This window comes from Tyto alba, unplaced genomic scaffold, assembly GCF_018691265.1.
Source record: "Tyto alba isolate M040663 unplaced genomic scaffold, T.alba_DEE_v4.0 Super-Scaffold_14, whole genome shotgun sequence".
Taxonomy (NCBI): Eukaryota; Metazoa; Chordata; class Aves; order Strigiformes; family Tytonidae; genus Tyto; species Tyto alba.
The window spans coordinates 52,951,711-52,969,893 of record NW_024881276.1 but is presented as its reverse complement, the minus strand read 5'-3'; the positions used below and the strand labels follow the sequence as shown (position 1 = coordinate 52,969,893).

At 38.6% G+C, this 18,183-nt stretch overlaps 1 protein-coding gene across 1 annotated transcript in view; it reads left to right on the top strand.

Annotated features, from left to right (window-relative positions):
- NME7 (NME/NM23 family member 7) overlaps nt 1-18,183 on the top strand; it is a 93,534-nt gene that overhangs the window by 41,163 nt on the left and 34,188 nt on the right. Inside the window, exons 8-10 of the mRNA XM_033005147.2 lie at nt 11,689-11,753; nt 12,614-12,682; nt 16,466-16,567. Of these exons, the coding sequence (XP_032861038.1) occupies nt 11,689-11,753; nt 12,614-12,682; nt 16,466-16,567 (236 nt within the window). The remainder of the gene's footprint in view (nt 1-11,688; nt 11,754-12,613; nt 12,683-16,465; nt 16,568-18,183) is intronic.

Genomic DNA, 18,183 nt, shown 5'->3' with positions numbered 1-18,183 from the left:
AGTGCTCCTAGCTGTGGCTGTCCATCCTGCTGTTTCTGGAGAGGAGAATGTGAGTGGAAACACGGCAGCTGGAGAGGAAAGGAAATCCTGTGTGGCCATCAGTGTGAAAAGTTGGTTTGGCAGAGGCAGAGCCATGGAGAGGAATTTATGTGGGTCAAAGCAGCAGAGTCTCTTATGCATTGCAGATGTGATTTGCGCTCCACAAATTTTTGGTACTGAGTATCTAAAAATAAACCTTTTTGCCATTTCCTAAGTGCTGCTGAGGCTTTGAACTTAATTATCTAATTTACCATGAATATAATCTACTCGTTACACATTTACAATTATGTGAAGTTTCACTCACATACTTGAGCTTATACGGAGCTTTAGTCTTTACTTCTGCAGAAACATTTGACCAAATTCATGATTTGAATTTTTCTCTCCAGTCCTTTTTCCCAGTGTTTCCTTTTCCTCAGGAGTCCATTTCATAACTGACTCTTAGAAGGAAAAATCTTCTCTCTTTTCATCCTGGAAGATGGTTTGCTTTAACCACAGGTGTAAGCTGGGAGACTTTTCAGCGAGTTTACCTTGCTGTCAAAAGCCAGGATCTAATCTCTAGTTTATGCTGGTTAATTTTCGGGCAGAGTGCTTGCTTAGAAACCGACTTTGATTACTCTAGAGGGTTTATAGGGTTCCTATCCAGTGACAGAGCAGTGGAAAATCACTGTGGGTTTTATCTCTGGCCTTGCTGACCCTCTCCTGCCAGGAGCGTGTTGCTGGGGAGCCGCAGCAGCGCAGCCTGACCACCTGCAGCAGGACCTGGCGCAGCGCTCACGCGTGTGGGGAGTCCTGGAAGTGAGAGTGCCAGAAGTGCCTGGCAGGCTGCGGGGGAACCCTGCGGCCTGATAAAGGCTGTCGAGGGAGTTACGCGAGGTTTAACTTCAGCTGTCAAGGATGCTGGGAGTGCTGGAGTGGTGGTATCGCTGGCCCTCTAGGAATGTGTATGATAGGCGCCTCTTAAAGAAGCAAGGCAATAGCTGTTTTGTCAGTCTGGTGTCAGCATAACGTCTTCTGTGGAGGATCAGAGATGGGAAACCAGCTGGGAAGGCCACGGAAGGCGATGCAGCCCAGTGCTCAGGGCTAGACCACTCAGGCTCGTTCTCTAGCAGCATCTCCTGGTAGCGGTGAAGCACTTCCCTGGCTGGCGGGAAAGTTGGCTGGAAAGTGGTGAGGTGGTTGTATTTTAACTCTGAAGGAGGTTTGCAGGAGCAGTCCAATTCCTCTTTATTGGGAGCTGAAAGAGTGCAAAAGCAACCTGACGCTACTCCACGCGGACTTGTTCTGACCAGGGCTGTGTCTAGAGGTTTGACCCCTCTAGAACCCACCACACTTTTCAGTGTCTTAGCCTCCTCCTTCTCTTCTCCTGAGACCAGTTCTCAGGTGAGGAGGTTCATAACTAGTAAGCACAGCTCCTCAGTGTGTTGATTAGGATTGTAAGGCTTGTTTAATAATCGGAGGGTTTTAGTGTGGGTCTGTGTTCTGTAACCCGACTGCTTCTTGTGCTTGGAGCTTCTGATAATTCAGGTACAAGGTCACAGTTGCAATCGTTCAGACACTTTTTTTTTGTAGTTCGCCTCATGTTATTAGATCTGGAGGTATTAGCAGCAGTGCTCAGAAGGCAAGACTGTAAATGCACCAAAATGGATGAACTTTAGTTTAATGCCCTGAGCACAGTTATGACTCGACTGTTTTGTCAGCAGAAATAGCATCTTGTAGATCACTGGGTGGGATTAACTTTAATGTATTTATGCGTAACAGTTTAGTCATGTTAGCTGTAGGAATTAGAATTTGGTATCTCATGACTGGTTTAAAGTTTCTTTGATGTGGCTTTTACTTAATTCCTTTGACAAACAAGCAGGGAAAGGATTATGAAAGTCGTGATGATCAGGCTATAGAGGCTGAGATCAGAAGTTTGTTATATTTCACATTTTGTACTTAGGGTTACAGCACAGAGTTTGGGAGGCAAAATCTCACCCTCCTTTTCTGAACTCCCAAGCTGAGACATGGGTTCTCCTAAAGTCAGAGTTTTGTCAAAAACAAATTTGGGGCTAGAACTGTGCCATGAACTTGAAAAGCAAAACTGCTAGTCAGGAATTCATTGGGCCTGATGCAAACTGAAAGGCCTGCCTAGAGGTCAGGAAGCCTCTAAGATCTTGAGGGCTCCTAGACGTGGGACTGGCTACCCAGACAGGTTTGTTCACCTAGTATGTGTTAGGCTTGAGATTTTGTTCTAATACTTCTGGTGAGTTAAACCCTTGTCCCTCTTTTGTAATAATAATAAGTTACAGTGCTGTCTTCCACATTATTCTTCAACTAAAATTTAAGTCTCATAGAAAACAAAAGGAGCCGGAGTGGGTTCTTCCCAAGTGGAAAAGATATTCTATGGAAATGTGGTTTTAGGCTTGTTCTGAGTGAATGGTAAATCTTAGAGAGTGCTCCTATCTTAACTTAATACCTACTGGACTGTTTTAGAAATTCATAGACCTTTGTATTGATCAACAAAGTGCTGCATGACAGGTAAACATAAGAATCATATTTCCTTATTTATGCAAAGTCTTAAAAAAATTTTAATTGAGAGAATAGTTTCTTGCTCCAGAGACAAACCTAACTTTGATAAAAAGGTTGCCAAGGACAGTAGTTTAGTCTCAAACAGGTACAGAAACAGGGTTTACTTATGTAGGGTCTCAAATAAAGCTACTTTACAAGAGAGAGTGGGTAGAGAAGGACTAACATCCAACATTTTAATAGATTGTATGTTTGAGTGCAAACAACTGCTGTTCCTGACATGCAATATACTTGTTGCTCTTTGAAAGCTAGAACGCATCATTGTCAAAATGTCCAGTTGACCTCCATAGTGTGCTAAGTATAGTTAGTGGCATGTAGTTAGGAAAGGAAATAAACTGGAAAAGAGGATGGGGTAGAAGATGTGCAAATCTGTCATCATTCTCAGGACTAGGTATCTATATAATTTGTTTTTTATCACGATGATTTGTATTCATTAAATAAAACTTTTAAAAATTGTAAACAAACTCTGGAAATTGTTTGGTTTTTTTTTTTTCACCCTGGGTTTTTAGACATGAGTTTATTTTGATTTTCAGGAAACTTAGAACAAGATTTTCAGAAATACATTTTCTCATCTTTGAGAAAAAAATGAGGAAAGCAATTTTCTAATAAGTAATCTGAAAGTGTATCTTTTGTCTCTGATAAGTATTCTTAATAGAATAGTGAAGTGCAGATGCTGTGGACTTCACCTCATCATAGGCAGAACTTTTCTTTGTACCTTGTCTACAGGGTTGAGTACAACAGGGCATCAGTGATAGCCTTGAAATACTTAACAATTGGAAGTCTGGAAGGAACTATTTGAAGATAGAATCCAGAAATGGAGAAAGTGGGATGAAAACAAATGATCGCAGGTGCTTCAAAGAAGTGCAGTACATTGTTTGAGATGCGACCTCTGGATATTCCCACATGCAATATGGCAATCTTAGGTGCTACAACCATGTGAAAACTACATAGTAAAGCAATACTCTTTCAGAAGTAGGTGTTTTTTTGCAGACGGATTTGCACAGGCAGAAGACATATTTATGCAAAATTAAATGCACTTCGTTTCTTATGTTTTCCTTTAATATATTATACATGGGGTGTTGAAATGTTTGGTGGTGTCTGATGGTGCTAGGGTTTTTTTTCTTTGTTTTTGTTCTGTTTAGAGAAGTTAGTAAAAAGTGTTTAAAATAAAAGTGACCTACTCTACCACTTTATCACTGTTTTTTAGAAAAAAAATTAGCTTCCATGAGAACTGTAGTCAATTCACTTCCATCTGTGTTTTACTTTGATGTAGTTGTAATGCTGGATATTCCTTTCTTGGGATGTTTGTTTTTGAAACCAAGACTAGATTGTTTCTTGATTATTTCCTGCATAAAGTTTTAGCAGCTTGGCACTGGCTTCCCAACTTAAACTGTCTTTGGATTTCAGTGTCTAGTGGGGAAGTAACATTTATGTTTTCCAAGTATGAAAAATATATTTTACATTTGAATTGATTAAAGTAGAGGAGGAGGTGAACTGAATCTGGAAATCCTTTCTGACAGTTTGAGACTGGAAGAAAGAGGAGGAGGTATACTTCAGAGAAAAAAACAGATCAAATGGCACAGCCAATCCTTACTGAAGCTTATAAGTATTCTACTACTGGAAAGAGGGTGTTTCCTAGTAGTGTTCAGTAGACTTATATTAATGGTGCTCCTGTTGCTGAAAATCATCTCCATGCAGGGATGATGGTGTTAGCATTAAAAAAAAAAAAAAACAAACCAAAAAAACCCCAAACCCACAAAATCAAACAACCAACCAACCTCCCCCCCCTTCCCAAAAAAAAACAAACCGAAACTCCAAAACATTAGGAATGTATGTTTTATTACTGCATTTTGGGATTTTCAGTCTTAGAAGGTTAGAGAAAAGTTAATTCTAAGAGTGGTCTGGGGAATTTCAGTCTAATTAAACTTCTTTCATACCAAGGAAACTGATGAATCAAGAGTCTATATTAAACTACTTAGATAGTGATGCTGTGATGCGCTTTTACCAGCATGTCTTTTTTGAAGGAAAATATGCTTTGCTGATCTCTGAATTCTCTGAGTATGCGTTCCATAAAGGAAGGTAAACCAGAGCCAGATAGTATAATTCACTTGAATACCAGTACCTTTGTCAAAGTCCCTTGCAGTTAGAAAACTAAAATTTTCCTTTAGTGCAGTAGTTCATACGTTTAGATCTGTGCATCATAGGTATCTGCATAGCTTTAAATGTTTTCCTGAACATTGGACTGGACATGAGCACATCAAATTAAAAGGGCTTTACAAGTAAAATCTTGTCACCCATCCTTGGACCATTTCTTGTCAATATTGTCATTAATGACTCAGATGGGGAAGGACCGAGCGTGCTTGCGGTGTTTGAACGTGGTACCAAGCATCTACTACAGTTTTGGAGGATGTGATCAGAATTCAGAACGTTCCTGATGAACTGCAGAAATGAAGCAATGTGAAGAAGATGAAACCAAATATAAACAACTGCATAGCACTACCATGGAGGAGGGAAAATACATGCACAAATATGAGATAGAGAACTGTCAGGGCATCAGTGAAAAGTCTGTAGAGAAATGGTTGGAATTGTGATATGTCATAAGCATCTGATATATGTGCACATATATCATAAGCACAATCAGCATTCACAGTGTTGGACACACTTTGTTTAGGGTTTTTTTCAGTAACTAGTTCTGCTCAGTACTGGTGAGAGCCCAACTTGTGTACCATGTCCAGTTTCTGGGCACTCCATTTAAAAAACATTATAATCAACTGAGAGCAAGAAGAATAAGAGATTTAATCAATGAAAACATGAAGGGTTTTATTTATGTAACCTGAGATGGAGGAGACAGGGATATACAGCTTTCCCCATGTAAATTTGGAAAATATGTACATATGTACTAATTTAGATGAAGGAAGATTTAACCTAATCATTAAGGAAAACTTCAAAGTATATCACTGGCCTGATATCTAGGGATGTAATGGAACCTTTGTTACCAGATGTTTTTGAGAACATTTCAGAAAAATTTAAAAAATTCAGCCATGTATAGTCCAACTTTACTGTACCTTGGAGCAAAAGATAAATATCTTCAAGTCCCTTCTCTTACTGCCCTTTTCAAATCGGAGCATAAGGAGAAAGGCAAGGTATTGGGTCTGAAAAGAGCCAAGACACAGGATGTTGGAATATGTGATAGTCTTCTGCCAAGCCAAAAATAAATTATAGAGTTTACAGTGTATTTACTATTGATCTAGGACAGTGAGTTGGCAAACCTTCCACAGGAAGTGAAATATAAAATTAGTAAAGGCTGGAGCAGAGTATACGGGATCTCCTGAGGGTTTTAACCTCCAGAGTTAAGTCAATTGACAGCGCAATAGTAGATTAAAATTATTGTTTATAATTATGGGCTAATGCACACTACAAGGCATAATTTTAACCATTTCCTTTCTGTAACTGTAACCATTCGTGAAAGGTCCCATGCATAGTGCTCAGTAGGGATAACCAGGAAAGAGAAAGAAACATTAGCAAGCATACAAATGATTTAAATTATAATACTGAATGCCATCATATAATCCAGTGATACAGCCTCAACTAAAATACTATGTTTAGTTTTGTTGACAGACAAGAAATAAGCAAAAGTAAATGAAACTTATTATAGCCATAGAAACGTTTTCCTGGCTAGAGTGATTGATCGTAATCGTTTGAAGTGAATGAAAATCAGAGTGGATGAGCTAAAGGAGTACAAGATAATGAACAACTTGAAAGAAAGAAGTAAAAAGAGAAACAAACTGGATATTTCTTATTAAGCTTTCTCTTAACACAAGAACAATGAATGACAGAAACCTAAGGCTTTCTGGTTTTTTTTGTGAACATAGAGCCACCGGTTTGAGTTCAGCATAAATGTTGCAGAGATATTGATCTTTCCTTCTTCATCTTTATTTCTTCTTCAAATTCCCCTCTCAAATGGCACATACTTCATTGCCAAATTGCTGGATACCTTCGGTAGCCTGGTTGTGATCTTTGACTTGAATCTCTGTATGGGTTTTTGTGTCTAAATTCTAAGTGTGACTCTTCCCATCTATTCCCATGCAGGAACTCCCAGAACAGTTTATTTTCCTACAGGTTTCCATCATTTTGTGTCTCAATGCCCCATCTGGCATACACAAGTGGGGTCTTGCCTTGTTCATAGTGGTTCAGAAAGTTGCATCTGGGATTAAGCCTTTGAACCTTCCACCCGCTTTGAAACTTTTATTGGTTCCCATTCTCAATCACATCAAATGCTCAGGCATTTTACTTTCAAGGTCCCCTAAGATTTGCTCTCTGTGTGAATTATATTTCTTGTGCTAGCAAAATGCCAACTTCTATTCTTCAGTAAAGCAGCGATGATATCTTTTGTCTTCACCATTTTAATATTTTCAAATTAATGTTGTTTGTAAAGATTTTCACCAGTGCTGCAGTGTTGATAGTGTTCTCTGTAAATACCTGTAAAACTGCTCTTCAAACTTCTTAAGGTTCTTTTTCAAGACAGTGCCTAGAGACAAATGAGGAATGATGGAAAATCTTGGATTTCATCACTGGGAACAATATTCTGTCATAATTTCCTCACATGTTCCTCTTTATCTTCTGTTGACATCCACTTGTCCTTTTTTCCCTTCGTCATTAGGCTGGGTAGCTTTTGAGCTCCCCCTTCTCTCTGTTGGGCCTGTGTGTGTCACTTAGGAGAGCCTTTGTCCCTCTGTGACTTATTTCTTTGTGCTCCAGAGTACAGATACAAAAATGACTGATATCCTTTTTCATGGAGTACACAGCGAGGCTGGGAGATCAATGACTGCAGATTATCACTATGGCCAGACTTTTGGGGAGTCTAGAAATAATGTATTTATGTTGCATAGTAAGAATGCCTAGAGTTGCGTTATTTCTAAGTAGAAAAAACTTTCTTCTCTAAGAGAAGAGATAGATAAACTATGTTCTTCAAGGGATAGGTTGATCAACAGATGGGAAGAAGTGCACTTTTTGAGAAGGACATCTGTCAGCTTCCTCCTGCACAGTGTTTTGCAATGTTGTCTGAATCAAAGATTAGTGACAATTTCAGCTGAAATACATCACAGGAGGGCCTAGCTCTGAGTCCCACTTTTTCCTCTTTTGGAATTCAAAAAGGACTTCGCTCAGAATCAAGCCTGATTTGATTCTCTAGACTTTTGGGACAGGACCTTAACCCTTGGTAATAAGGAATTGTATAATTTTATTCTACTGTGAAGCAAAATTGCATTTTAAAAAGTCAAAAATAGACATGAAATGAAATTGCTACTTACAGTTAGTGCTGCTTTAAATGTCTGATACTTGTTACTTCTAGAAATATGTTATTGGTTTAGGTGGATCATTGATCTGATCTGTCACAGCAGTTTGTTATTCCTGTCAAAAAACTGTTGTTGTTCCAGAGGAATTATTTTTAATTATTGGAAGGGTATTAAAAAAATGGCATATAAAGGTTGAGATGAGGAAGCTAGTGTTTGATTTGCTTTGAAGGCAGTCTGCTGTCTTGCCTAATAAGCTTTTAACAGTGGCATGGTTAAATTGGGAAACAGGCCAAGAACAAAGGGAAGAGAATGCAACATCCCTGCTCGTAGGGCTGGTGGTTCATAGTGCGCTGGGACTGGCAGGTCCCAGTAATACAGCTGTTACACCCCATTAATTAAAGTGCTGTTAGGTTAAAAGTGACTTTCATGAACTGTTTTATTTTATTCCAGTCCATAATTCTGCAAGCAGTTGTAGCATTTTTCAGTCTGACATCTTCCCTGCTACTTTCTGCTTCTTAAAGAAGTACAATTTTCAAACATTGTGTGTAGTAAAGCAACACATTGAAGAAGATTAATGTAACCGATGAGATCTTGGTGTCTTATCATTTTATTTAATTAAAATATGTTGGAAGATCATCTGTCCTGTATTAGGTGCATAGTAGCATAATGCTGCCTAGGAGACATAAAGGATGTGCATGCTCTCTCTTGCCCTCTCTCTCTCTCTCTTGTTAGGATTAGTACTAAATTCCTCCGGTTGTATTTAGTAATGCTTATGATATTTTTGTGCTTTGTGACTGAAAATTCATCATAACTGTTGCCTGATCTGCAGCTTTGATTTGTGTTCTTACTGTAATCACATTTTAAACATACACTTGCTCTGTTTGAAGGGTCCTTAAAAAGTTGTTTTTTCACTACCGATCTAGATTTTAAAGTTGAAAACAAATTGTTGAAAGCTGCTGAAATGGCACTCTATCTAATTTGTTATTCTTTTCCTCAGCCTTATCTGCCCACAGAGGAGAGGACATGTCCCAGTTCAGTCATGAAACTGGCTGAAAGCCTGCAACAGATCCCAAGCCGAGCCTTGAGCTTTCACTCTTCTGTTGCTTGGGGATTGCCTCTATGCTTTTTGATTCTATTTTGGTTCAGGTAGAATTTGAAAGGAAAGTGTCCCTGGGAGAAGTGGTATGTGTATTGCCTGAACTGGGGCAAGGGAGGCCAAGTCACTGGATTTGTAGATCTGCGCTGCCCCTGGCAACTCGCTTATCTTACTGTGCTGCAATTCCCACATCTGGGAAGTGGAACTAACATCCCACTTTGCAAACATAAATGAAATCTCAGGCCTCTCCCTCGAGGCACTTTGGATTTTTTTGGCAAGGCATCTGTCTGTGTACATTGGTGACAGCAATCCTTTGATTAGGCCTTTTGGGTGTTGCAGACATGGGCAATCTGTCTGGAGCAACAAGGTGCTCTGTTGCTCTGGTGAGGGAGAGTGTACTCAGGAATACAATGTACAGGGAAATTTTGATAGGTTTATCACAGTTAATTATTAAATAAACCTTGTATTAAACAACTTTATGCAAAATACATTCCTACTTTGATTTTTATTATTAAAGGAGCCTGTCTCCTCTACAGAGAATAGAAATCTTAATGACTTCAGTAGAGAAACAGCCCAGAAAGCTGAATATTTGAGTTCCCCTTTGTTTCTGTAAAACATGGATTTTTCTTGCAGCTCATAAAACTGCAGAGGACAAAAATTCTGTAAAAAGCAGATCTCCATAGTACCCCAGAACCTGATACCTGATGAGTATTTTAATTACATTCCTTCTGGAACTATGTGAGTGGCCCATTCTTGATAAAGTGTAAAACGGAGATCTGTCATGCCAAGCAGCTATCTTGCACCAAGGTACCCATGTCCCTGCAGTCAGCGGTTGCCATTTGTCTGTCACTGCCCTTTCTTCCCTCTGTTGGTTTCTTGTGAAGTCGTGGCTGTTGGCTGGTGTATTGGCTCTGAAAATTGAGAATGAGAAAATGTTCATGCTCTGTCACTGATTATTTATTCATTTGTTTATTTCCTGAATGATCCCCAGCCACTCACTTAATCTCCTCATAAACTGGCCATTCATCTTTGAAGTCAAGACTGTAGGCTGGCTGCCTCACTGGGACCTGTGTGTGGAAGTGTCTGAGCAGCTCAGCCTTTCCAGCAGTGTGGACAAAAAGAAACTAGAGGTCTGGTTTCTCTCTCCGACGCAGTCTTGCATTTCCTGGTCAAACCTGTCCAAGTCCCTTCATTTTGCTGCTGCAATTATTTTCTTTCACTTTGAAACAAAGAGGAAGTATATTTTACTGGTTTCACAAGAGTGTTATAAGGAAACCTTTATCAGTGCTAGTAGCAAAGGTGTAACACTATAGTGGGATGGCAGGAATTGCACCTGCCTCAGCTTGTTTCTACATTCTGTAAGCTCAAGGAGCTGCATGGAGTGAGTATGTACCAAAATTCCAGGTTTTCCCTTCAGTAGTTTGAAGGTTTTTTTGAAGAAGTATGCACTGTTCTATATGTGGAAAGTTTTTCTACATTAACCTTATTGTGAAAATACGGTGGGGGATACTTCAGGGACAGTTTTTTTAATTTGCATTTTTAAATACAATTTTTGGAATCCCCCCAACTATCCATCTCATTTACTCAGAGCTTACACTGACCTTTCAAGGTGACAGGAAGTTCAACAATCCTATGCCACAAGTATTAGCAGACTGTGTACAATTTAGGTCTTGAGCATGCTAGAGCCCAGATACCAGATGTGTTTTATTCTCATCTACTAAACTTACGCAGTGCTAAAAAGTCTTGCAATTTAAAGACTAGTTAATAAGAGGATTTAATGACAAGGAGTCAAATCCTGCTGTTTTCATTCATTACGGTATATTTTTCTATGATTAATTCTGCTCTGAATAAATGTCCAGAAATGTTTAGTTTCTTGCATATTGTACTAGAGGACGGGTGTTTGCGTTCTGTAAAAACAGTGATTCTATGAAATTCACTCATACAGAGTACTATGCCAGACTGACATAATCTTTCAAATAGCCTGATCTTATGAGCACAGGCAAATCTAAAATACACACTCAGTGGAAAATCAGTGGGTCTTGTTCTCTGAAGTTTAGTGTTTTGTTTTACAATGTTGTTCAGTCTTTGAGAATGCATTATGGAGAGAATAAAGCAAGCAGTGTGATCAGCAATAACATATTTGTGAGTTATAACCTTAGAAGCAGTAGGTTATTTTGCACTACTGTGTTTTTCCCATAGAATATAGGAACTTTTCTGCTGGTATATTGGGAAAATTTATTATCATCCTGCATTGTTTCTAGCTTAAAGTAGGAACCCCACTCTGGTGAACACTGTATAAAAACAGCAAAACAGGCAGGCTGTGCCCTGAATTGATTACTGTTTAAGCATCAGTATTGCCAGTGTAGCTTAATTAAAAATATAAATCTTGATCCTGAAGCAACTGGGTGTTTTGCAGTTGATCTGAGAAAAGCAGAGGCTTCACTAATTACCTTTTTTTGGTAGAGATTCTTTTCAACAGCTGCATGGAATTTAGTTGTTTGAAATCATCGACATGTCAATTTAGATAGAACTTAAGAGTATGTGAACTCAGCTCTGCTCTCTGCTCCTCCTCACAGCATTATACAAACACTGGGTTTTTTTGGTTTGAAAATAAGTGGTATATTGGCATAAGTACCTTCCAGTTGTAAATTCTTCCCTTTAAAAAGAAGTACTGTCTTTTGTGTGTTTCTTCAGGGCTAGCTGGAAAGATTATAAAAGCCATCGTCAATGAAGGATTTCAGATCTCAGCTTTGCAGATGGTAGGTTTCCTTTTGTGTATGTTTTTCTGATAAACAGAAGTTGGATAAAAGCTGTGTGCGCTTCACAGCAATGCACAGGCGTTTTCCTGAAATACAAAACTCTTGTGCAGACTGTGTAGCAATGTTTTGAGATCTGCACTGTCCTTGTGATATTTGTGCTTTATTATTTGATTGATCAGCCGATCTGTTTCTTGTTGCTGGGTGACCTTGTGCCAAGACACTTTACCTCTCTGTATCCCAGTTTCCGTATAGTTAGAAGGGGGATAATGATACCTGTCTCTTCCAGAGCAATTTGAGATATCTTTACAAAATGTACTAGCTAAGATTAGAGAAATGGTTGTTAATATACTTCCTCATTTTTTTAAAATATATATTTAGTATGAATTTAGGGGAAAGTTTTCAAAGATACTTAATAGATTTTGATACTCTGATCACCCTCAGCAGTTAAAGGAAGTTAGCACAGAGATTGTTCCCAAGAGTAGTCCTGTAATGCCTGCCTTTTGATTTTTGTGAAAGTCTTAAGATCTGAAATCCCCCTATGACTCAAATCCCCACCACAAATGAAGAATAGCCCCTTTCCTTTGCTGTGCAACAAGCAGATCCTCTTGCATGTCTTAGTGGCATCAGTCAACACTACACTGTCTACTTATATTAAAAGTGGAAGAAGATACTGTGTGCTATGTGGCCTGTGGCATCATTGGCTAAATTGTTGACAAACTTCATATTGCAGCTTTAAAGCCATTCCTTTTACCTCATAAATCTTAAAAGAGTATTCTAAATGTTTGCTGGTTAAGAAGGGGTGTCTGTCTTTTTTTTTATTGTTGTTTAAGGCAGACTGGCTAATATTTTTGTTTTCTTAGTTCAACCTGGAGCGTGCAAATGTGGAAGAATTTTATGAGATTTACAAAGGTGTCGTCGCTGAATACATGGTAAGCATAGGTTTGAGAAGAATCTGTTTAAAAATAAAATATGATTAAATGAGGAAGCAGTCACATCTTTCCTTTTTGGGGAGTGTGATAGGATTTCTTTCAGGAACCTGGTATTGACCAGTTCTAGCTTGTTCTTGAATAAACCAACTCATCTTGAAAACTGTGCTGTGTATGTTGTAAGCAAAGAGAGTCTTTTGTGAAGACTGTTCAGCCAAGGAATTAATAAAATACAACAGAGTGGAAAAAAAAAACCAGCCCTCAGATAAGTTACTTTAATGCTGTAGAGCTATGAGAATGTGTCACACCTGTATCTTTGTTTCATTTGATATTGCAGCAGTGGCTTGGACCGGAATATATGTTTATCAATTTGTGTACAATGGGGCTGCTGTATTTGAATGCTTTTCTAATCACAGCTTGAGTTTCTTGATCTGACTTCAGTGGATCTTCAGAAAATTTAAGAAGTTTAAGCTATGCTGTACTCCCAGTGGATGTTTAAGAGTCTATATATTATTATGCCTTGTACTGTCACATGAAACTGCCTGACTGTAGATAGTACAATGTGAATACAAGAAGATGACCTTGCATTTCTGTATCACCTCCTGTCAGAGGATTTTGGTTCATTTTACAAATAGGAATGAGTAGCCTCACTGCCATGCAATGCACTATGCAAATTATCCTTAACTTTTAAATGGTTACATTATTAAAAGTTGTCTATATAGTTACTAATATTACTCCAGACAGTTACCAATATTATTCTGATAATGACATTTCTATTTTCTCCCTTCTCCACCCCCACCCCCCACCCCAACATTGTTTAGTCTAACTTACTTCAATAAGGTTTGTAGATTTGTCTTTAAATAGGTTAGGAGTACTGTTAGTCCACTCTCAGATTGGGGAATACTTTCAAAATTTCCTCTGATAACACTGGTTTTGACAAGGATGAAAGGAAGATTGGACAGGCAGACTTGTAGGTACGTGGCAGAATTAAAATATGGTAAAATCTGCCCAGTATTTCAGGGCCCAAAGAATCCCGTGATACTGCAAAAGTCTCTGCTCTGAACCAAATTGGAAATTCTCTACCACCTTCTGCAGTTCTTTTGTACAGTCTCTGACCCCCTAGTAAGTTGCAAATTTTAGTTATATAATGTAATTGGAGAGTTACTCAGAAGGGAAAGTGACATTTAAACAGGGTAAATCAATAAAGAAGATAAGTTTTAGATGGGATTTGAAGAGTGAGAATCTAGGGCTCTGTCCTGAAAGCCATATGTGCTAGATACACTCAGTTGAAATTAAATTAAAATAATATCTCCGTGCACTCAGGGTATCTGCGAAACAGGAAAACGTGGGAAAGCTAATCATGATGGTAAAGGGATCCAGAGATGGCACATATGGGAACAGCAATAGATATTGTCCAAATAGGAAGAAGTATGTTGTGAAATAGGATATTGGAGAAATAATATGACCTCTTATATCTGTGACTCAGAACCGTCTGTTTTGATCTGAATTTTATTTAACATTCCAAAATAACTTGGCACAGATGATACTTGGCATCTAGAAATCCTTTTCAAAAACTATAGTCCCATTTCTTCTGGTTACCCCTTGTCAGTCAGATAGAGGCTTGACATTGTATATAAAGCACTTCTCTGTGAATAGAGAAAGCTGAACAGTTGCCCAAAATTTTAGCTTTGTTGGTATCTCCTGCATGGGATTTTGCATACTATTGATTAGGTTTTGTGCTGTTTTGCTTTGTATTTCTTCCTGTAGCCAAAATAGAAAATGGGGAAAAAAGGATGGAGATTATTTTGGGTCCACTCAGAATCTCCTTTATTAACCAAAAAATTCTTGAGTTTGATCCAACTCCAGGAATGGTTGACCACAAACCATGCTGTTTGATGAATAAACTATTTGCTAAAGAAAAGTTGATTTATCTGTAACTAGGAGTCTTTCCACAGAAACAATGTCTGCTATTTAAGTTCAGCTCTGGACTTGATGAGGCTGTGTAAGGTGGACCAAGCTTGTCTCACACAGTACCGCCGGCCTCTGTGCTGTAGTTGATGGCAGCTGGTCTTCAGTCCTCAGCTTTATGTTGTAATGAAGGAGTCAGGGGTAACTCTGGTCACTTTGTTTGCTGGTGCTGGTGGGATGTCGGTACTGACACAGAAACAATAGAAGAAGGAGGAACAAGAAAAAACACAGTTTGCAGGAAGGAATTCAGTTCATTCAACTGAAGTTAAAAGCCTGGGTTTTTTTCTCCACTTTCCTGTTAACAGTTACTTAGATGACAGAATTCAATGAAATTATAGAGTAGTCACTTTATGACAATTTACTGTTTCTTAACGGAAATAAATATATTGCCCTTTGACCTGTTCTTAACAGAGGATCATGATAAGACAGTTTTAAAATATTTACTGATGATGTAGAGCATGAAACTAGTCTGCACTCCTTTCATGTCCTTTCAGGAATACTTCTACCTACATTTCCTAGGATCAGGTTGATGATAGAGGCACTCAGCTAAAATTCTGTCCTGTTGGCTTCAGAGTGGGGAGATAAAGCACATGCTCTCCACATGGAATTTGTCATGAAGATAGCAAGTCTTTGGAACAATGCCGCTTGACTTGGAGTCTTTATTTATTTAGTTTCCATCACTATTCATAAAAGGCAGAGAAGGACTTAATCTTTCTTTTCCTACTGCTTTTTTGCCCACTCTGCATGTTCTGGTTCTTTGCCATGGCTCATCCTTGACCTGCCCATGGCTGGTGGGTGTGATTGCAGTACCTTGTTTGTTCTTCCCTGTCCTCCCTTATGTCTTGTGAATGTTTTCTCCTTTCCTCTTGCCTCATTGGTTTTGATTCTTTTAATTGTCCTGATTTGTTTAAAACTTGTCTGCCCAGATTTCTAGACAAGTATGCAATTATAAAGGCATGATTTAAAAAAGGAAGTCAGACTAGAACATCAAAATAGATTCTTTCTGCTTGTGAAACCTATACCTCTAATTAAAAACCTCCAAATTGGCACTAATGCCCAGAGTTAATTTAAGCTTATGAAAACTAAGACCCATCTTCATCACCCACTCAGAACTCACAATGTCTCTTTACTCTCCAGGAGGCTCCAGGGAAACAGATGATTTTGGTGTAACTGAGATTCTAGTAACAGTACACTCCAAAAATGTTGCCAGATCAAGGACCCTTTCCCTAACAGGTTGTGCCACAGGTGTTTCAGTTTCTGTAGTAATACGTGAGGAAAGACAGTGAGAACCAAAAGCCCAAGAGACATTTTAGTGACTTAAAGCCACCAAATGGGTGTATATTTGGAAACAAATACAGGCTGTGTACCATGCTCCCTGTAGGGAACACTGCAAAGTACATTGCTGCCTGTGGAACTGGCTGAACATGGTGTGATTTTTCAGGCTTACACCCAGCAAAGTGTGTTCCATTTGTCCAGTCTAGTTTGACAAGTTATGGGATACTGCTGTGAAATCCAGGTCCAGATCAATAAGGATGTACTCACAAAAGAATTTAAAGTATTGTGGATGCTGTTGCATGATATTCAGTATCCTGATGAAGCTGAATATCCAATTTACCTCAATCTCCACCTTTTAAACCAAGTAGCAAAATGGAAAACATTTATTTCGTTGTGAATACTAGTGATGTCTTTAATTTCCTAAATGCACCAATATTTCTTAATTGTTTCTGTCCTTTAAGTTTGGGTGTTTTAGGGAGGAATATAACCCTTGCTAAAGCCCAGAGAAGCTCAGGTTTGTTTCTGTCTTTTTTTCTCTTCCAGGAGATGGTCACAGAGTTGTGTTCAGGCCCTTCCATAGCAATGGAGATTATACAGCCTGAGTCTACAAAAGTGTTCAGAGACTTCTGTGGTCCTTCTGACCCTGTAAGTACTTGCTTGAGTGATAAGGAATACTTAAAAAGTTGATGTGCTGTCTATGTGAATTAAAATACCAAAGTGTGGTATGACTGCACTGTACCTGCTGCATTCATTGGAAACATGTAAGCATTACCTTATTATGGAGGTCAGATGCTAGTCTTAGTGGACCAATTTGCAAATCCTCTGGCAATGTTTCTGATGTTACCTGAACCAGATGATAAAATACTGTGATGATATTTATGTGAAAGGAAAACTATCTAGACAAAAATCTCAGTTAAAGATTCATAAATATTCTAACACAAAGATTCAGAGCTCTGGAACAAAGAGTTATTGCTTGTGCATGCCAGTGTAAATCAAATGTTAGTCCACTTCAGTCTGTGGCATTCTCCTAGGATGAAACTGTAAAAGGAGAATTGGCTCCTTTGTTTTTCAGAAGGAAGCGAACAAAAAGAGTATAAAAGTTCTTGTACCTGTTTGTTATGCTAATTCTTCTAGCTTTCATTTTTAACTTCTTGAGGTGACTAACTGGATATGCGTGATACTGTGTGCAATCTGGAGACAAGCATAAGTGCTGTCTCAAAGTTTGCAGTTTTTTCTTAAATAATGAAGGCTACTGTACCACGCAGAAACGATGAGATGAAATACCGAGATGGAGGCAATGAGGTCAGGGTTTGTATGGTTTTTTTGTTATGATTTGATGTTTTAGTTGCAGACTGAGTGGGTTTACCAGTTTCCATGGAGAAAAATCACACAGATTAATATTTGAATGGGAGAACAATTTGTTCAGGATATATTTTTCTTCAGATCCAGAGTTTCCGTTACAGAAAGCACAAGTTAAAGGCATTATCCAAACCCTTTTTTCCCCTTCTGTTTGGTAACATTCAAATGCTTCTCTGCTGGGATAGCATCTTGTAAGCAGAGCACAACCTGTTTATCTGACTTAGTTTGAACAGCAGGATGATATATTGGTTTCAGTTTTCTTTCAAATTCTGTGTTTGAGGTTTCTGGTCTTTAAAACTTTCAAAGATGAATTTGTTTTATTTGGGCCTATTTTATCCTTCTCATGTTTCTGCTTGTTTAATGCCTGATACGTTATAATCAAAATATGTTTGCAAACATGACAGCTGCTTTAGGTTATTAAAGACAAGTGTACCTATGCAAGGGGAATTTCTCTGTTTTTCTTACTATATCACATGAAAAGCTCTGTTGTAGCCATACAACATGCATGTGACTGAAGGCATTGTAGATGAGCTAAGGAACTGAGGGATGCATAAACTGATGGCTTCTCTGGGTAGCACAAAAAAACAGCAAAGGAGGGAACTAAATTCCTGTCTCACAGATATCTTGCTAGTGACTTAACTATGCTGTTTGTGTTTCCCTTTTAATGGTTAACTGTGTGACTTGTGAAGTGAAAATGACTACCTGCCTGCTTCTAGTGGAAGCAGGTGGCTGTAAGTTTTGGACGCTGACTTCATAGCGGTTACACTAATGGTATGTTTGGAAGACAGGCAGCTGTATTATATATTTCTGTCTACTGTTTTCTATAAGAATTGCAAATTAATTGATTCTTCAGGCACATAAAGTGTATGTACAGTAACTACAGCTGCTCTCAATAGTGATCT